We start from the raw sequence: 19,569 nt of genomic DNA, 5'->3' as shown, positions 1-19,569 counted from the left end.
CATAAGTCTAAGGAAACCCCCCCCCCAAGTGTTACATGATCAGAGCATATGACTCGCTACCTAATCCAATAACAAACTCAGAAGCTCCTTGGCTAAATCCTCGGACTAGCTACTACTCGTCTGAACCTGCACGTTACCAACAAAGGGCAACATTCAAACAGAAGGGTGAGAATCCAAATTATTATAGAAAACATGATAATGGGAAATGCACAATCTAAACAAGCATACATTTCACAATTCATCACTCTTCATAAAAACATGCTTCTATAACCATACATTAAAGTTAACATGTTTTATCATTAAACAACTAAGTTCCATCATTCAAGTAATTATATCTAATTACCGATTCAACAATTGTAATCCACTAATGAAATGCCATCAAATATACAATTATCACACAAAATTCCATATTATGCATCACTTATCACATAATTAATCCACACCAATCATGTTGCAAAATCACACAAAACACAATTCACACCGACACGTGCGACTCAAGTGTGACTCTATGCAATATGCATGTGGATCCCATCCGTTATCATTTCCGGTCATGCCGATTGTCTTTCCTCTATAGACTAGATAACCACCTCAAAAGCCTCATTCCGCGTTAAGCTTTCAAATCTCATTCGGTGTTAGATTTGGGACAAGTAAATAACCTTCGCAAGATTACCCCAACATTGCCACTTTTAAAGACTCATGCTTGTGGATGTGTGCAACAAAACAAGACTCATGCATTTAAGACGATCTCTCTATCTCTTAAACTACACAATCACATCTTTACAACTTTGCACAACATTACACAACATGACGTTCAATCCAATCTCAAACACCAATTAGCATTTAGCAATCAATCACATAATTCAAGATTATCATATCACATAATACATCCATGAATATTGATCATACACAATTCATCCATAACATACACATATAATTACATGTTATTCTCAATTAACATCATAATTAAATTAAACAATTGCCAATCAATCCTACTCTATCATATAGGCAATTTTTTAAGCTTCAGTATGCTTCAAACAACACCTAAAAAGGAGTTACGGATCAAAAGATACAACATTTCAAAGTTTGGAAAAAGTTCCATACAACAGTGTACGCTTAGCGACCATCAAGCGGGCTTATGGAAATGAAAATTCAATAATCCCGCTTCAAGCAATCAAAAACAGTAGCAAATCACAAATTGGGCTCTACTTAGCGGACTGGGTCCGCTTAGCGAGCTTCTTTTATTTTTGAAAAACAAACAGCATCCGCTTAGCGAGCCTGGGGCCGCTTAGCGGACCTGCGATTTCACAGAAAAAACAGCAACGTTAAGAACTGCGAAATACACAATCCACTACTCCAAATCACTTCCAAACATCAATAAATATCAAATACAACCAGTATTAATCATTGTTGAACCATGACACTAATCAGAATCATGTTTAATCATGTAAGTTCATAGAAACTAGCACAAAAGTTAGGGTTTACACGTTTCCATGAAATTGCAAAGATTGAAGATAACACATACACAAACACATTACCCAATCATAAATTCTACAAGAATTTGGATTCTAACCCTTACTTCTAGCTCTTAATCCACCCTATTCGAGAATCTACTTCCTCTTCTATTTTCTTCTATTCTCTATGCCTCTTTTCTCTTCTTTTTATCTTTCTATGTTTTCCTAATTTAGGTTAAGTCATAAAATCTTCTTCTAACTCTCATTATCTCATTAGGATTAACCCATTCACTATTCTCGTTTCTAATTCAACTAAGCCCAATAGCTAATTCTAATATAATTCTACTATTTATTAATTAGCTAAATAACATATTACCACACAATTAAATAATTATCAATCAAACAATAATTAAATAAAATACACAAACAATACCAAATATCAAATTATCCTAATTGTCATACCCCAAAATTTGCCCATCATATTTCAATATATTCTGACTCATGATCTTCAGACTATGCAAGGATTAGACACTTACCTATCTACTAAACAACAAGCCACAAATTAGGGTTTTGCTTCTCTCAAGGTGAAATCAACTTATGATGCCTCAAGAGAACTCCATGGCCTCTCATATGCCTTACAGTATCCTCGTGCCAAGTTTCAAGCCCTGATTCATAAGACTGCTCATTCAACTGCTCAAATGATCCACAGTCGACCAATTTGACCTGAAAGTCAACTATGGTTAACCTACAGTCAAAACTCCTGATTTTTGGTCAACATCAATATTTTGAGGTGATATTCATCATTTGATCAAGGTTTGATCATGATTCATCAGAAAAAAAGTTCAGAAATCATCCAAACTTAAAGTTACTAAATTAGGGTTTCTAAGAGAAAGTCAACTGAACTTTGACTGATCATATCTCCCACATGGTTCATCAGAAATTTCCCAACTAAAGCTCATTCTCAAGTAAATTCAATTCCCTACAACTTTTATGTTGGGCCCAAGGTCAAGAAATGCTTCAGCATAAGAGATATTAGCCAAGACATTACATGTCCTTCTAGAAGCTCGCAAAAAGCAGTTTTTCGTCAGGAGCCATATCTTCAAGATAAAATCTTCAAATGCAAAAAAGCTTCCAAAGTGTCTTGTAAAGGACATCATGAGCTTTCCAAAAAGTCCTATAACACCCTCATAGGACAAATGTTGAGTTAGTTATGATCCTCAGAAGCTGGGCAAAATTTGAGAAATGCATAAAGCTTTAATTGACTAATTTCATGTTTTTGAGTAATGGGCCATAACTTTTTGATTACCCATGAAATCCTAAGCTTAAAAGTGGCCCATAATCCAATCCTAAATTATTTTATGATTTTATTTCAATTATTTTTTATTTTATTCACTTAAAATTAATTTAAACCAAATAAAATTATGATTTAATGAAAGAATATTCTATGGATTATTTCTTCTTCAAATATTCAGATCAAAAGCAATCCAAGGGTCCATATTAAAGGAAAATATGCATAAAATAGATGAAAGATTTAAATGGAAAGATTTGGTGCAAGTTTGAAAACCAAATCTCTTTCAATCAATCTCCAAACTTTCTTTCCACATCTTTCAACCCTAATTTTATATATATATATATATATATATATATATATATATATATATATATATATATATATATATATATATATATATATATATATATATATATATATATATATATATATATATATATATATATATATATATATACATATATATATATATATAGCCACCAAAAGGAACAAAACCCTAGCCTCAAAAGAATACGTTCCAACTTCAAAATTTCACAAACAAACTAGGGAACGCAAGCTTTGATATCACAACCAATATCCAACCTAATCAATCATCTTATCACTCTCTTAAGGCGTTAAGAGGTAGGCATTGATCAAAGAAGGTGTTCTAAAACACTCATAATGAAGTATCACGTGCATACACTTTGTTCATTTTTTATTTCTTCGTATTTAACATATCATGGTGTTTCAATATAATTTGATGCTACTAATGTGTTTCTGGATTCATTTAGAACAGCTTTGACGTATTACATGAGTGATTTAAGGCCGGAACCTCCATCGACCATGGTTAAGGCTCAAACGTGAGGGGCTCTTGGATCCATAGCTACAGTGATCAAATGACAAAAATAATCTCATATTTGAATTCAGGGCGCAATTTTACGTGGATCTGGGCTTTTCTTTGTTTCTACTAATGTTGTTTTTACAGGTTTTGAGGTTCGAAGGATTTTTCGCAGGTAAATCCGCAACAATTCCCATGGGGGAATCCGCAGGAAATTCGAAGAAGGAGATGAACAGGAGCGATGACTCTTTGACTACACATGGCACTGCGTTATGGGCTGGTCAACAATACCCGGCTCTCTCTCCGTTTCCCATTGGCTGTCGCCTGAAATTCCTGGACCCCACGTTTGACTTGCTCCATTAAATTCCAGTTTTTTTATAGTTATTCTATTTTGATTAGTATTTTAACATGATTCAAGACATAGCTCAAGTGGCGGAGCGAAGAGGTTTAACCATGAAAATTGGGGTTCGAGTCCCAGGGTCCCATTGGTTTTTACTCAATTTTCTCTTTTCCTCTTGCCTACAGATCCAGCGTGCAGGATTCACGAGGACCCACTGTACGTCCTCACATCATCACCATCCAACTTCTTGCAACTCAGATCCAGTGGCTCAGGAAGGGCGCCCATGATACACTCCCAGAGAGTGATCACAGGAGATCCAGCGCCCCAAAAATGACTTTCTTTCTTGTTTTTTTTTTAGGTTTATTAAACAACTAATTTTTAATTAGGATTAGAATTATTAGGTTAGTTAATTTTTAATTAAGATTAGAATTATTTAATTAGTTAATTTAATAATTAGGTTTAATTATTTAATTAGTTAATTTAATAATTAGGCTTAATTTTTTAGATTAGTTAATTTAATAATTAAGTTTATAATTTTAGATTAGTTAATTTAATAATTAGGTTTTAATTAATTTAATTTCAATTTAGTAATTAATTTAGGACTAGAATTAATTAATTAATTTAGTAAACTTAAGTTTATTTTCACCTATTTCCAAATTCTAATTTTTCCACGATTCTCTTCTCATCTCACACTCTCTATGAATGTCGCATGGTTGTTTAATTTCCACCTTTTATTTAATTATTTAATTTATGTTTTATTTAAATTCTAGAAATCGATGTATAGGTTGCAAGGACGTTTTTCTAATAGCGTAGGTTTACGTTTCCGCATTTACTTTCCGCACATTTTAACTGCTATTATTATCTGTTTAGATGTATGGTTTAGGATTGTATGGTAAGATAAAAATAACCGTTAGATCACTAACTCGAGATAATTAAATATATGAATCTAACACACCCATTTTACTAATCACACACTCACCCCTAGGGTACGCCCCTCTTGGTTGCCTTACGAATAAAAATGGTCGTGTCCCTCGAATATAGAGGTACCGTTAGCAAAAGTCCCTACGTTTTAAATCATCAAAGATCATGGTCCCTCGATGACCCTCGATATTGCCTACGAATACATAATCTCGTCCCTCAATTGCTGCCTACGAAAAAGAGATGATTTGTCCCTTCGAATTTGCTAAAGGTACCTCTATCATATTGCCTTCAACGACCATCGATGATCCTTCGACGTCCCTTAATACGTCCAATAGATGGGACTATCTACCTATAAATGGTATGGTTAGTCATATCCCTCCGAAAAGCATAAAAGTATAGGAGAGACTAGGTATAGGGTAAGTAGCCTTTAGTTTGCTTACTCAGCATAAAAATACTTTCCACACCCCGTTTTTCAACATTGTCTCTTCAGACATTTTCAAAATCAAACTGTTCTTTCAAAACACACACACATACTATGCTTTTTCAAGCTTTTCAAACAATACAAAATGAGCTAAGCAAACTAAGAGCCCGTAGATAACTATGGATGAAAATGGTGCTAACACATTCCCTTTTCATAACTTATCCCCGAACTCAACTCTTTTCTTAAAAGGTCTTTCATGTACTTTTATACCTTTCCATAAATTGGACAAAATAAAAGTCGGCGGCGACTCATGCTCACCGCAACATTGTTTGCGAAATAAAAAGTCAGTTCTCCCACCGAGTTCCACTAATTAAATAAAATCTAATAAAAATAGGGTGTTACATGAGGGGTGCTAATACCTTCCCTTACGTAATCGACTCCCTTACCTAGACCTGGTTCTAAGACCATGTTCTTTCCCCTTTTCTCGAGGTTTTCTTTGATGTTTTTCTTTCCCTTCCTTGGGATAAATAAATATTCGATGGCGACTCTGTTGTTTTCTTTAAAAACCAGTCCTAGTTGTTATTTATTAGCTTTCGCGAGGTAGCGACAGTTCCATTCATTATTCACAGGTGGCTTGTGAGGTGTACAATTAATAGTGGTTTGGGCATGTTGCATTCAAATGGGAAAACAGTTTCCCCATGATTTGTGGAAGAGTCAATCCCCTTCCCCCTAATTGCCATGCCTTACGAGGAAAATAAAAGGAATTAATTAATTACAAAGGCTTAGAGAGCCATTAATTAATTTCCGAAATCCCTCTGTAGGTGAACTGACTCTCATCAATCCTTATTGTATTTCACAAATATAGTTGGCGCCTATTGTGGGGCCTTAATAAAACTGACATAGACCATAATTATTCCAATTTTTATCCACCTTCTTCAACACGGTGAATCAAAGAGGCACCACCATAACTAGCAGTTTCTGTCCCAACGATTAAGAAACTTTAGCATAGATGTTTGTTGCAATGGATGAGCTACGCCACTCCAATCAAACCTTGGAGGTAAAAATTGTGACCTTAGAGAGAGGCTCTATGAGGATTTTTAGGCAGGAGATGAGGTCATGGACCTCCAGCCTCTCTCGTATGAGGTTTGGGTTGCCTTGATACTAGAGAACTTCAAACCGACGTCACTAGTGAAGTTCAATGGAAAGAACGACCCCAAAAAGAATATCACCGCCATTAACACTCATATGGTGATGATTGACACACCTGATTTTTAAAGTGCAAAATCTTGTCCAATAATTTTGAGGAGGAGGCCTTGTAATGGTGCATGAACTTCCATCACCTCTCAATGACCAATTACCACAATCTCTTTAGAAAATTGGTTCAATGTAAGTTATTTACCATTAGTCTCTTTGATGTCCATTAGAGATATTCTGATTTGCCGAGAGAGTTTTTTGCTCATTTGAATGGGACGACCATCGAGGCAATTCACCCAAACCAGGAGATGCTCGCAAGAGCATTACATAAGTGTTTGAGGGTCAGGCACGCCAAGGAGTCGCTCACCCAAAAGCTATCCACCTCCATGAATGAAATTATTGCGCACGTTGAATTTTACATATATGGTGAGCTGAGATTGTCGAAATGAAAGTCACCGACGTCAAAAAATGCGCCTCCAATATAAACGAATCTTCAAAACAACAACACAAAAATCATTATACATTCTTGTTAAAAGACATGACAACTTTCAAGCAAAGTGAAAAGTCCAATGGAATTTTTAATTTTTAGTTCTTATAATTTTTTTAAATAATTTTGATCCTTGCAAATAATTATTTTGTTGCTGCTATTTCAATAATTGAAAAATTTGTTACATTAAATTAATTTTCAAAATATATAAAATATTTTAATTTATTTCCTCGTGACACAAAAACGGCATCGTTTATACACGAGAAGATGTTACACGTAACTGGCCTACATCGCTCCACGTTACCATCTCTGTCACAAAAACCAACATTATTCCATAGCCATCTTGATCCTCACAAAACTAAATATCTTGTTTCAACATTCAACCCTTCTTTCTCTCTTTTCTACCATGGTTACAAGCTTGGGAAACCTAGCGTTACTACTCGACATTTCTTCACCGCGAACCTTATCTCTCGATAGAAAGCCTCGTCTTATTGGCGCAGACGCAACTCTCACCTTACCTTCTTCTTCTTCTATTACTTCCTCCTCTTGCGGTTGTAGCTATGGATACGACGGAGGGCGCGTTGTGGTGGCGCGTGGGAAGTCGAACTCGGAGCAGAACGGGGTTGATTATGACGCGGAGTCGAGTGATGATGAGGGAGGGTTTGGGGATGGGGATGGGGATGGGGATGATTTTGAGAAGAGGATAAGGATGAGAGTGAGGGAGTTTGAAGAGAGGAGAGAGCTTGAGAAGAAAGCTGAAGAGTATTTGCAGAGTGAAGATGGAGATGAAGAGATTACTGAGGAAGAGAAGAGGATAAGAGTTAGGAAAGAGCTTGAAAAGGTTTGAATCGATTAAACTAATCATGTCATAATTACTTTTTTAATCATGATTATCTTTTCTTAATTCTTAATTACTCTGTTTTTATTTTAATAATAACTCGGTTGGTTTATAGTAGTAACTGTATTAAAATATGATAGTATTAGAATAACCTTCTTATATTACCTTTTTAAATATTACAAAGATAGAGAAATAGACACAATTTTAACCTAATAAGTTTCTTAAGGCTATGTTATGTTTGGATTGAGGAATAGAACTGAGCGGAATGTAATTTAATGGAGTGAAATGGAACAGAATGAATCAGATATTTTATATCGTTGTTTGGATATTTTTGTTAATTTGAAGGAATCGAATATAATTAATTAGTTCATTCCTTTACACAGTGGCGGAGTCAGGAATTTTAGGGAGCCTGGGCAAAAATTTTACACTGTTTTTATTAATTTACATCTTGTTTCTACTAATTTTGCCTTTGATTTTGTCCAAAAATTTTACACCTATTTTTGTTAATTTTGCTTTAATTTTGTCTAAAAATTACTAATTTTGCCCCTGATGTTGTTTAAAAATCGACTATTAGTGTGGGGAGTATATAACGAAAGGAGTGGTTGAGCCCAGGCGCGTGCCCGGACTCGCTAGGCTATAGCTCTGCCCATGCCATTACCTACACCTTAAATTAGGCGGAAAGAAAATTGAAGGATTTGATGGAATGGATTTCATCACTTTTCTATTCTGCCCCATCAATTATTTGCAAATCCAAACAATAGGATATGTAAACTTAAAAAGTTACCATTCCTTTCCATTCCATTACACTGCACCAATCCAAACAATACCCTAAAATAATAACATTAACATAAGATTAAAATGGTTTGAATAGTGCAAATGATTCTTCTTGGTTAGAATTTCCTATGGGTTTGTGAGGATAATGGCCTCTTTGGTTTAAGGAAGGGTTTTGTATTTTTATTATCTTTGCACTCTTCAGGGCCGGTCCTTTGAATTTGGGTGCCTTGGGCGAATCAAAAAAGTGATGCCCCTATAAATTTTTTTAAACAATAAATACATAAAGATAAAAGAAATAATTGGAAAAAAAACATTTTCATTTGACATTGTGCAAAAAGAATACAAGTATGGATCTTTGAATCAATGTTTATACTACATCAAAACATAAACTACTATAAAGAGACTTATTATTCTTCTTCTTCTCTATATATTTTTTCAAATACTTTTTCAAAATTTTTACTAGTTTTATAGCCACATCAATATACATGTCTTTTTTTGCAAACTTTTGCTAATTTCATCAACAACAGTTAACAATTCAAACCAAATAATCATAGCTACCAAAAATTTCAAGTTTTCAATTTCATGAGTTGCTAAAGATTTAGCTTCACTCTTAATTTTGGGATCATTATCTTGTACAACTAGTTGAAGTAGTGTTTTTTGAGATTTAATTGCATATACAATATTCACATGACTTTCTCAACGTGTTTGTGACAATGACTTAATAAATTAACCTTTCGCATTGTCTCTAAGAATTTTCCAACGTTTTGTCGAATGAGAAAATACAGTATAAATATGTTGTAAAACTAAAAAAAAATCTTTAGCTTTAGTACAAGAATTTGCAATATCACAAAGTGTCAAGTTAAGGCTATGACAACCACATGTTATGTATAATGCTCTAGGGTTAACATCTAATAATTTTCTTTGTACACCTTGATATTTATCTTTCATGTTTGATCCATTATCATATCCTTGTCCTCTCACATTATTAATATATAGACCAAGAGTTTTCAATACATTTTGTAATTCTTCAAACAATCCTTGACGTGTTGTGTCATAAACTTTCAAAAATTCTAGAGAAAACTCTTCAATTTTTATTGGACTTGTAGAAACATCCACAAAACATATAATGGGAGTCATTTGTTCTTGGTGAATTACATCTTGAGTACAATCAAGAATCACAGAAAAATATTTTGCTTCTTTGGTTTTTTTTACTATTGCACTTTTGACTTCATTACCTAACTTGTTAATCAATTCATTTTGAATCTTATGACTAAGATATTGATAATTAATTTCATTATTCTTAATACTTTCAAAATGTTTTTGCATGACAGGATCCCATTTAGAAATCATTTTAACAAGAGAAATAAAGTTTCCATTTTTTCCATATTAATCCTCTCATTTTTTTAACGAAATGCTAAATTTTGCTCAGCTAGATATCTAGTGACAAAAACTATCATAAGTAATATTATATATAATATAAAATATTCTCTATATCACTATTTTAATTCTTTATATCACACAAAAAATTCGAGCAAGTCCTTTTATAATAGAAAATTCTCTTTTAATATATATATATATATATATATATATATATATATATATATCGGGAAAATATATTTTTTGGTGCCCCTAAAATTATGGGGCCCTGGGCTCCCGCCCCGCGAGCCCGTGCTCAAGGCCACCCCTGACACTCTTAATTATAAAACTGTATTTTACAATATACCGCTATGGTTTGTTTTCAATGTTTTCTAAACAAATATTTAATACACGAAATAGAGTGAAAATAAGTAATTTGAACATAAAAACTGAAAACAGAAAATGTTGGAGGGTGATAATTGAATTGGCACTCGTTGACGTATTGTTTGCTCTCTTGACGATTCAGTTGGCTAAGGAGCAGGCAGAGAGGAGGGCCATGGCTCAGTTGATGTTTGATTTGGGTCAGAAAGCTTACGGGAAAGGGAGGTATGGACGTTCCATCGAGTTTTTCGAAGGCGCGCTCACTATTATACCAGGACCTACATTATTTGGAGGCGAGGTTAGTTTCTTCTTTACTAAATTTAAAAATCTCTGCCCGTTGAAAAAGGAAGTAAAAACTAAAAAGTGCTTTTCTATTAAAAAAAATTGTAAATTTCAGATACAGATATGGTTGGCCATGGCTTATGAGGCCAATTATCGCCATACCGATTGCATTGATCTATACAAGCAATTAGAAAAGTCGCACCCTAGTGTTAGCATCCGGCGCCAAGCTGCAGAGCTTCGTTATATTTTGCAAGCACCAAAGATCAAGATAACCCAAGAGGAGATGGTGACTATACCTTTGATTTTTGACAGTTATGACAGGTCATTTGACTGTTCATGTTACTAATTAGATTCACTCAAATCTTTTTATTTCATGATTTTTATAGAACATTATGAGGTAGTTTGATCCATGTAGCCGACTTTACTTAGTGAGATAAGACTTGGTTGTTATTTATATGTGTAGTTATGCGGGAACATGGAGCGATAAAAACAAAGATAGAAAGAGTGGAACAATCAACACTCCATTTCCATCATCAAAGAATAACCTTCTGGATTCTCTTGTGTGGAGCCCTCCTACTGGATTAGGGAAAAATCGAGCATTCTGGGTTGGTTTAACAATATGGTTGGGATTAGTAGGTGCTGCTCTCTATATTCAAAGATGAATGATTCTATTTTTGTGTTATAATTTTTCATTTTAGTTAGTGTATATAGTCCATATTGTAAAATTATTGTATGTAATGTAACCAATAGGAAAAATATGTTAATTTTATTATATTTTCCTGTTAGGGTGTTTGTTGTATTGAAATTACAAGATTGTAAGTTCAAATCTAGCTGTGTCATTGTATATTGAAAAAATATATATGTTGAAATTACAAATATTTAAGGTGATTTCTGTTAACTGTGTGTTTCTGTGGTAAGGTTCACTGACACTTAAAAAAGAAATAAAACATTTGTTTTTGCAGAAACTCACACCCTCATTTATTATTGAAATTAACCAATTTTTCCATAATTTTAGGATAAGTATGAGGTATATAGTTGTATGAAATTTTTGTTGGAGATGTGAGAGATAACACTCCGTTAAATGATGATGTTGTAGAAAGTCAATCAAAATCTGCATCAAACATGACTATAATTAGGGCTGGACAACGGGTCGGGTTGGGCGGTTTCGGGCCCAAAACCCTCACCCAATTCAAACCGCGGTTGAGATATATAGACCCATTTCCGCCCATTATTTTGAACGGTTTAGACGGGTTGGGTTTGAGCGGATCACGGGTTAATTTAAACGGTTCAGTCGGGTTATTATGCTGATTTTATTTTTGAGCATAATAACATATTTTGAGCATTTTTAAAAAAATTAAAATAACTGAGATGAAAAGAACCAATATACAAATCAAAGTATAAAAGAATACAAAATCTGTAATAGAATAATGATAATCTTATAAATTTAACATTATAAAGAGTAAGCAGGTTCAAGGTTCAGAGATATTATTGCTCTATATAAATCCTTCAGATGCCTCAGCAATCCTACATAGAGAGAAACAAAATTCAGAGCCAGACTTAATTGTATAAATGTATATAAAACATGTGAAGTTCTTATCGGAGAGGTTAAGTATTTGAAACATTTGTTTACCATATTCATCAGGTCATAGATTGTAGAAATGAAAGGACTACTAAAATTATCCATGGTAACCGGTACTGATTTCTATAGCCATATATGCTGCTCATTTTGTGTAGGATTTACCAGGAGCACCAATTTGATACTCCATAGGTTCATAATTATTTTCAATCTGTACATAATTACAAGTTCTAGTAAATAAATAAAACAAAGAAAATACTATAAAAACAAAATTGAATTAATTAGAAAGCTAGTAGTATATTTAATTTACATGTACTATATTTAATCCAACATAATTTTCAAGCAGTTTTGACATGGGGTACCCTCTGTAGAAAGACATGCATATAGTATCCTAACACCAAATTAAACCAAAAATTTTCATTTATAGTTGATCTCAAATAATTAATTCTGCTCATTAAAATGGTAAGGGATGCTTCTTAGATCCAATTCTTCCTCTAGGAGAAATCTCAGCAGTGATTTTTTCCTGGAAAGAGAAGTTCCAGATCTATACAAGTTAGTAACTACTGCTGATAAAAATAGATCAGATAATGATCCAGTTGTTGTCCTCACTCTTTCTTACATTTCTTTATTTGCAAGCATTTCAAATAATAATTGATTATAAGTATTGTGAGCATAATACAACACAAATTCAATTGCTATAATAATAGCAGGTCAAGCTACAACCTTATGGTTTTCTCTCGCATGTCTTTAAGCTATACATCCATGGTATTTATTTATCACAAAAGAATCTAATTTACTAAATAAAAAGTATACCCAAAGAGCAAAAGGTGAAAAATAAGAACATACAGAGATAAATCAAAAGGTGGGGAGCATACAAAGATAAACCAAAGAACATGAACAAGAAATCTAACCTTTGCTCTGTCTGAAACATTCACAGATAGATCAAAGAACATGCAAAAGTAAATCAAAAACAAAGTAAAATTTGTTAGAAATCTAAATCAACAAACCTAAAAATTAACAACTCAAAAATATGAAATGGAACATCAAAATAAAATACAAAAATGGTAAAAACTCTAAATAAATTTAAAATCTAAATAATAAAAGCTAAAATCAACATCGTTAACTTAAACATTTACCTTTGCAAACAAGAAGGAGGTCCTTCCAAGCAAGTAGAAGAAGAAGAAGAAGGGACGACCAAGAATCAAGAAGATGAACACAGACACATAGTTTCCTTCACCGGCGGCGTTAACGAAGTGTTCTAGGGTTTTTTGGTTAAGGAACTTTATTTGAGAGAATAAAGAATAAATACCCTGAATACCCTAGTAGTGCTGCTAAAATGACCGTGTATTATGAATAATCGTATAATTTTAGTTTTGGTGCGGGCGGATGCGGACACCGACGGTGGTTTTCCATAAACCGAACCCGCCTGTTACAATCCGCCTGGGGCCGCACTGTTGGGCCCGTTCATCTGGTGACCCGTTTGAAACCATTCAGTGCGGTTATTTTTTTGCAGTTTTTGCGGTTTGGACCGGTTTACGGGTTCTTGTCCAGCCCTAACTATAATTTTATAAAAATGAAGCACCAACCAAGAAAATATGGGCAAAGGACTATAATGAATTTGTAATACCCAATTTGTGAAGCAAATCAATAATATTTTGTTTACAATTTGAAAAAAATATGTTGTACTACAGAACTTGGCACAATGTTATGTTAATAGTGCACAATGTGTAATTTGTGGTTCTATTTTATTTCTATGCACAGTGTGTTTATTATATCATCGGTTTTGATGTTTGGGCCCATATTAAACGACATTAATCAAGCACAACATTAACCAACATCTTAAGCAACATTAACCAACTTTTCACTACTAATGTTGCTCTATTTTGATGTTTGGGTCATTATTAACCAAACTTTTGTCGGTATTAATCAATTTTTCACCCTGCATCAATCAACTTCTTTGCACTTTAATACTTTGTTTTGATGTCTAAGTAAGTATTAATCAAACTTTTAAACTTATTAACCAACTTTTTATGCTGCATTAATCAGATTTTATTTCCATCTTAATACTTTTTTTTGACGTCTGAGAACAAATTAACCAATCTTTGAAATTTATTAACCAAATTTTCGAACTAGATTAACCAACGTTTATTACTCTATTTTGACCCATATGCACATATTAACCAAACTTTAGACTTTATTAACCAACTATTTGCACTAAATTAACCATTTTTTCTTTACCACTTAATACTCTATTTTGATGTATGTTAACCAGTATTTTATACATCGTTGATTCTTACTCCCACATTATCATTTGTTTGGTTTGTTCTCCTTACGCGTAAGTTCATTTTATTGTTAGCCTTAAAAAATCTTGCCTTTGTAGGGATAATTTCATGAGAATGGTTAGATTCAAAATTTGTAATGTAGGATAAACACTCTTCTTTTAATTTAATACAAATCTTGGAAGGATGATTGTTTGCCCTAGATGGGAGTGTCTTTAACGTATAAGAAATTTTTAAAACTTTAGACCCTTCTCTTGAACATGCAAGTATTGGGTAGTTAAGCTCCACATCATCTCCCTTTTTGATGATTTGATCCTCCACCCAAACCCCTTTAAAAGCATACTTTTGATAATATGTTTTAACTTCCTCTAGACAAGAAAAACACATCCCAATTGCAAGAACCCATTGTGAATCATCATCATTACCATTACTTTAATCGACTTCTACATATTCCCCTTGAATAATACTACAATCTACTAAAATGTTGGAATTCCATTATATTTCAATTGTAGTAGAAAGTATGACATTCAAACTACACAAAATACATCACTTTTTGAGCTAGATCTGTCATGGATGAATTGTTTTAACGGTATGCCGATCAAGACGATTATGGCATGTGCTAAGAAATAACGTTGTAGCTTTATGGGTGTTGTCACTAACACCAATGTCGCCTTTTCTATCTTTTGATATCGTGTCTCTAGCACGACTAAGCTTTAGAGATGAAATAAATTGGGCTTTGCTAACTACATGGCTATCTTACTAGGACATGATTGAGTTCCTAATTGGATACTGCCAAATATAGATACAAAAGCTCTCCTAGTGTAGATCGAGATAACACGGGTGGAGTAGACAAGACCATCTTTAGGGACATGAATGCTTGTTGACACTCATGGGTCCATTAAAAGATGTCTCTTTCTTCAATAACTTGTAAAATGGGAGAGTGTGATGTACTAACTTCAAAATGAATCTATTCAAATCCTTCATCATCCCATTCAAATTCGTGACCCCTTATTTCTTGTAGGTGCCTCCATATAAAGAACGATCTCACACTTGTCTGGATTTGATTTTATGCCTCTTTCCTTCAAATAAAAACCATAACTCGCCGACTCTCACTCTGAAGGTGAACATTTCCTGATTGAGCCTCATATTGTATTGTCTGACTCTTGGGAAAACCCGGGCAAGTTGATGGTCATGTAACTCTTGTTTCTTGGACTTGACATACATGTCATTGCATATGCACCTCCAACATTTTGCCCATTTCTTCCTTGAAAATCTTGTTCATTATCCTTTGATATTTTCTCCTGTATTTTTCAAACCAAAGAGCATTATGTTGTATTGGCAGTTTGCCTATTCAGTCATGAAAGTGGTATTCCCACAATCTGCCTCGTATATTTACATCTGATTATAGTCAAAGTATGCATCCATAAAAGGCATAATCTTTTATCCGGTTGAGCTGTCAACCAACTTATCTATACTTGGGAGTCGATACGAGTCTTTACGACATGCCTTGTTCATATCAATATAATTGACGCATATTCTTCATTTTCCCTAGGCTTTATTGACCAATAATACATTAGATAACCACTCAGTGTATTTCACTTCAAAGATGAAATTAACATCTAACATACCTTGGACTGTCTTTGCTAGTGCCTCCGCTTTCTTAGGAGATAGCCGCCTTATCCATTAAGACACATATTAGGCCTCGAGATCAATGTTCAGCAGATGACATGCCATAATAGGATTTGTTTTGGCATATCATGAGGAGAAAAGGCGAAGAGATCAATTTTGGATCTCAAACATCATACTAATCATTCTTTCACTTTAAAAGGTAAGTTGACTCATATCCTTACTAAACTTGTCGAATTATCGTCTAATTGGATGGTCTTAAAGTCTCTGTCTAAAACACGTCTCAGGAAATTCACTTTGATCCCGCTTGAGAGTCCTATCTTGCATCCCAACAAGGTATCTTCTTCGTGAACATTGAGGCCAGTGATGTTTTCCGATATGCTAACTTCCCCGACAATTCCTTCAAAGATGAAGACAATCGTTAAAGGATTATTCAGTATCATTTCTTGTATTCAACTAGCTCCATGGAGGTAGGCTTTAATTACCATATGTTGTCCAAAATCATTGTGGTATTTGAGGTGTACGGGAGAAGTCACGAAGTCTAGGGCAAACATGAATGGTCGATCGAGTATACCATTGTAAATGCTTTTACACTGAATCATAAAGAAACTAACATCCATTTTCCTCTGATTTCTCCATTCTTATAGGGAGACTAGCAAGTACACTTGCCCGCACAAAGGAATAGAAAAAACATTGAATGCCAATAGGCTTCCCTTCGCACGGTCTCAAGTCTTGTTTCCTTAATCCAAGTTCAGCGAGAATTATGAAGTAGATCAGGCTATAGGAACTTCCATCATCTATAAGGATCCTTGAGACATAATGAAAGCGATGGTAGTAATGGCGATCAATGGGAGAGTGAAATTCAAAATCCCGTATACCTTTTCATGAACTTGGAACCCTAGGATTGTCCTATCCTCACTTTGCTCATTACCTATATAGGTGGACTTACCAGATCCTAACAAAGAAGGCTTTATTTGTCTGAACAGAACTTCATTGATCATGTATATGGCGAGAATTGACGAAGAATTTGATCTAGAGAATATGGAAAGAACTTCTTGAAGAATATTCACGGTTACTTCCATATTTGCGTGTCTGTTTAGTTGGTTGGGATTTGGATCAGAAGAGATTTGACAGAATTAGGGGAAATTAGATCGAATTTGAGATCTTATCATGGAAATTCATAGGAATTCGTAGTCAATTTCCACATATGGCACTACTATTTTGTCGTGGAACCATAATTGTTGGCGTAGGTCCTCGAGATGGCTGTGCACATAGCTCTAGAGTGGTCTTGGAATATAATTAGTTATGAATTTAAAATCATACTTGTTTATACTCAAAATGGTGGTATTTATGTAATGAGCAAAATTCGACCTCCCTTGCATTGGGCCAGGGGCGGCCCAGAACATGAGGCCTTTGATAGTCTAATGTAACCGACAACAAACCTGAACACCCTTAGTCTAGAATGATAAGCTTTGTGACCTTCTTTCCATTTTAACACACTTCATTGATTCAAACTGCTGAAAAAAATAGACTAAATTTAAAACTAATAAAATTTGATTATACCTTAATAACTAAATAAGAAACAATTTATAATTAAATAAAATTTGTAAAATTTTATCTCTCCCTTATACACCTTGCCACACATGATCCTAAAATATAGGTAACATCGACGACCACCTAAATATAACTCTACAACTTCCCCTATGGCCGTGGTTATGCTCGCACAAGTAATTATGCTAGAGCCTTTTGCTATTCATTAGGATTTTGAAAATGGGTGTGGCTAAGAGATTTCGCCCTTTGGAGTCTGTTATCTTTTTCACTCTTAATAATGTGTAACTCTACCTTTTTGAATAAAGGGAGTTTGTATAACTTCTGCCGTTTTGAAGAAAGGGAGTTTGTCTATCTTTTTATTTTGTTCTTGTTTTTATAATTTAAAAAAATTAAAAAATTAATAAAATTGTGAAAATAGAGAGTAACTCAGTAACAGAGTTGCCTCAAACTTGGTAATGTTACCTAAAGCCCAACTCAGTTACATCTCAATAACCACCAAGCCCAAAACCACCACCAAGCCCAAAACCCACAAACCCTAAATACAAAAAAACCAATTCAATCCCCAAAACAATTCCCTCCCTCTTTCCACCCTCTTTCTGCCGTAAACCCTAGCCAGACTCAGAAATGACAACCAGCCTCAAGAAAAACCGCAAGAAGCGCGGCCACGTGAGCGCCGGCCACGGCCGAATCGGCAAACACCGCAAGCATCCGGGAGGACGTGGTAACGCCGGAGGTATGCACCACCACCGCATCCTCTTCGACAAGTACCATCCCGGTTACTTCGGTAAAGTAGGTATGCGATACTTCCACAAACTCCGCAACAAATTCCACTGTCCCACCGTGAACATTGATACTCTCTGGTCTCTGCTACCGCAAGAGGTGAAAGATAAAGCGGCGAAGGAGAAGGATAGGGCACCGGTTATCGATGTTTCGCAGTTTGGGTACTTTAAGGTTCTCGGGAAAGGGGTTTTGCCGGTGAATCAGGCGGTTGTTGTTAAGGCGAAGCTGATTTCGAAGACTGCGGAGAAGAAGATTAAAGAGGCTGGTGGTGCTGTTCTTCTTACTGCTTAATTAGGTTTTTTGGTTTATAGTTTCTGTTTGATTTTTCAATCCTGTTTTAGACTTTTTAATTTTTAATACTTATTAAAAGAAATGAAATGGTTAATTTTCTGATTTTGATGAATTGATTTGCATTGTGGAATTATCTATTATAGAATTTTGTTTATGTTTTAGATGAAATGTTAGGAATTGTGATAGGCTTTATGATAAAGATGTATGGAATTATCTAATTCTGTGTGATAAAGATTACAAACAAATTGTTTTTGCCTGGCAAACCAAACAATCACTTAATTTTTTTTCTTGTCGAGTAAGAATTTATAACATGCTATTAAGTTTTTTTTTTTATCAATATGAACATGTTGCTTTCATGCTTCCTTAAGAACAAAAAAATTAAACCAAGCTCTGATCAAGTTTTGTTGAGAACATGAAAAAAAGTTGTTTTAGATTTTGAAGATGCTGTTTTCGCTGCCACACCCTCCCAAAAAATTTAAAATATTTTTAGATTCTAAAGATGCTACTGAGAATATGAAGAAAGACGTTTCTTGAAGGAAATTGTTTAAGACATCCTTTGAGTTGCTGCCACACTCTTGCAAAAAATTCAAAATATTTTTAGATTCAGAAGATGCACCTAAAATCCATTTGTTTTTGTTTAACGCTACTAATCCACTAATCCAGAGTAATATTTCCGAATATTACTGAAACACATGACAACAAACATATTAGATGAAATATTACATAGGGAAGCAGACCGATGGAACAATATCTTTGACATATCTCATATTGCCGCATTCAACTCGATCAAACATTCTTTTTCGTAATAGAAAATGTATTTCACATAGCCCTTACATCCACACTAGTCTTTAGATTAAAGTTGGTGAACTCAATATTCCCTCGTTGTCAATCGAGGATGAACGATACTTGAACT

At 34.3% G+C, this 19,569-nt stretch overlaps 2 protein-coding genes and 1 long non-coding RNA gene across 9 annotated transcripts; 2 read left to right on the top strand and 1 right to left on the bottom strand.

Annotated features, from left to right (window-relative positions):
• Window positions 1-7,238: 7,238 nt before the first annotated feature.
• LOC131641180 (uncharacterized) lies at window positions 7,239-11,429 on the top strand. The gene is made up of 4 exons (XM_058911487.1): window positions 7,239-7,763; window positions 10,417-10,569; window positions 10,669-10,874; window positions 11,017-11,429. Exons 1-4 carry the CDS (start codon window positions 7,329-7,331, stop codon window positions 11,213-11,215), a joined length of 993 nt encoding a protein of 330 aa, XP_058767470.1. The 5' UTR covers window positions 7,239-7,328; the 3' UTR covers window positions 11,216-11,429.
• A 522-nt stretch (window positions 11,430-11,951) lies between these two features.
• Window positions 11,952-13,697, bottom strand: LOC131641181 (uncharacterized). 7 transcript variants are annotated; one of them, XR_009295448.1, is made up of 4 exons: window positions 13,266-13,697; window positions 12,976-13,051; window positions 12,184-12,340; window positions 11,952-12,077 (listed from the first exon to the last, which is right to left on the bottom strand). It is a non-coding gene; the product is annotated as an uncharacterized LOC131641181 (long non-coding RNA). The 7 variants fall into 7 exon arrangements; XR_009295447.1 differs by having other exon boundaries at window positions 13,005-13,051; window positions 13,266-13,693; XR_009295446.1 differs by having other exon boundaries at window positions 12,976-13,686.
• Window positions 13,698-18,151: 4,454 nt separating this feature from the next.
• On the top strand, window positions 18,152-18,768 carry LOC131641173 (large ribosomal subunit protein uL15y-like). The gene has a single exon (XM_058911479.1). It carries the CDS (start codon window positions 18,210-18,212, stop codon window positions 18,654-18,656), a length of 447 nt encoding a protein of 148 aa, XP_058767462.1. The 5' UTR covers window positions 18,152-18,209; the 3' UTR covers window positions 18,657-18,768.
• Window positions 18,769-19,569: the final 801 nt, after the last annotated feature.

Source organism: Vicia villosa, unplaced genomic scaffold (genome assembly GCF_029867415.1).
Source record: "Vicia villosa cultivar HV-30 ecotype Madison, WI unplaced genomic scaffold, Vvil1.0 ctg.003546F_1_1, whole genome shotgun sequence".
Lineage (NCBI taxonomy): Eukaryota > Viridiplantae > Streptophyta > Magnoliopsida > Fabales > Fabaceae > Vicia > Vicia villosa.
The sequence above is the reverse complement of the archived record's forward strand: the minus strand, read 5'-3'. Positions and strand labels throughout refer to the sequence as shown.